Source organism: Penaeus monodon, chromosome 25 (genome assembly GCF_015228065.2).
Source record: "Penaeus monodon isolate SGIC_2016 chromosome 25, NSTDA_Pmon_1, whole genome shotgun sequence".
NCBI classification, from domain to species: Eukaryota; Metazoa; Arthropoda; class Malacostraca; order Decapoda; family Penaeidae; genus Penaeus; species Penaeus monodon.
The window spans coordinates 31,499,919-31,500,160 of record NC_051410.1 but is presented as its reverse complement, the minus strand read 5'-3'; the positions used below and the strand labels follow the sequence as shown (position 1 = coordinate 31,500,160).

At 36.8% G+C, this 242-nt stretch overlaps 1 protein-coding gene across 1 annotated transcript in view; it reads right to left on the bottom strand.

Annotated features, from left to right (window-relative positions):
- LOC119589145 (heterogeneous nuclear ribonucleoprotein R-like) overlaps window positions 1-242 on the bottom strand; it is a gene marked incomplete in the record, with an annotated part of 129,871 nt that overhangs the window by 111,737 nt on the left and 17,892 nt on the right. The window contains 1 exon segment of the mRNA XM_037937721.1: window positions 39-155. Coding sequence (XP_037793649.1) covers window positions 39-155 — 117 coding nt within the window.

The following is a 242-nucleotide window of genomic DNA, read 5'->3' as shown; positions in this document are numbered from 1 at the left end:
GATAATAAAAAAAAAAGTATTATAAATTTCATGCTTACCTTAGACATAGTATCTTCATCTGGTTCCTCTTGTGGGTCTGCCCAATCGACTATGATCTCACAACCCCACACTTTAAATCGTCCAGAGCTTAGTCGCCGCTTTGCCAAGGATGCAGCCTGCCAAGTAATATACAACTGTCTTTAGTTTTGTTGCATAAATTTTAGTATATTTTGTATTTTGCATTGGTTACAGTTTGGAGAGAG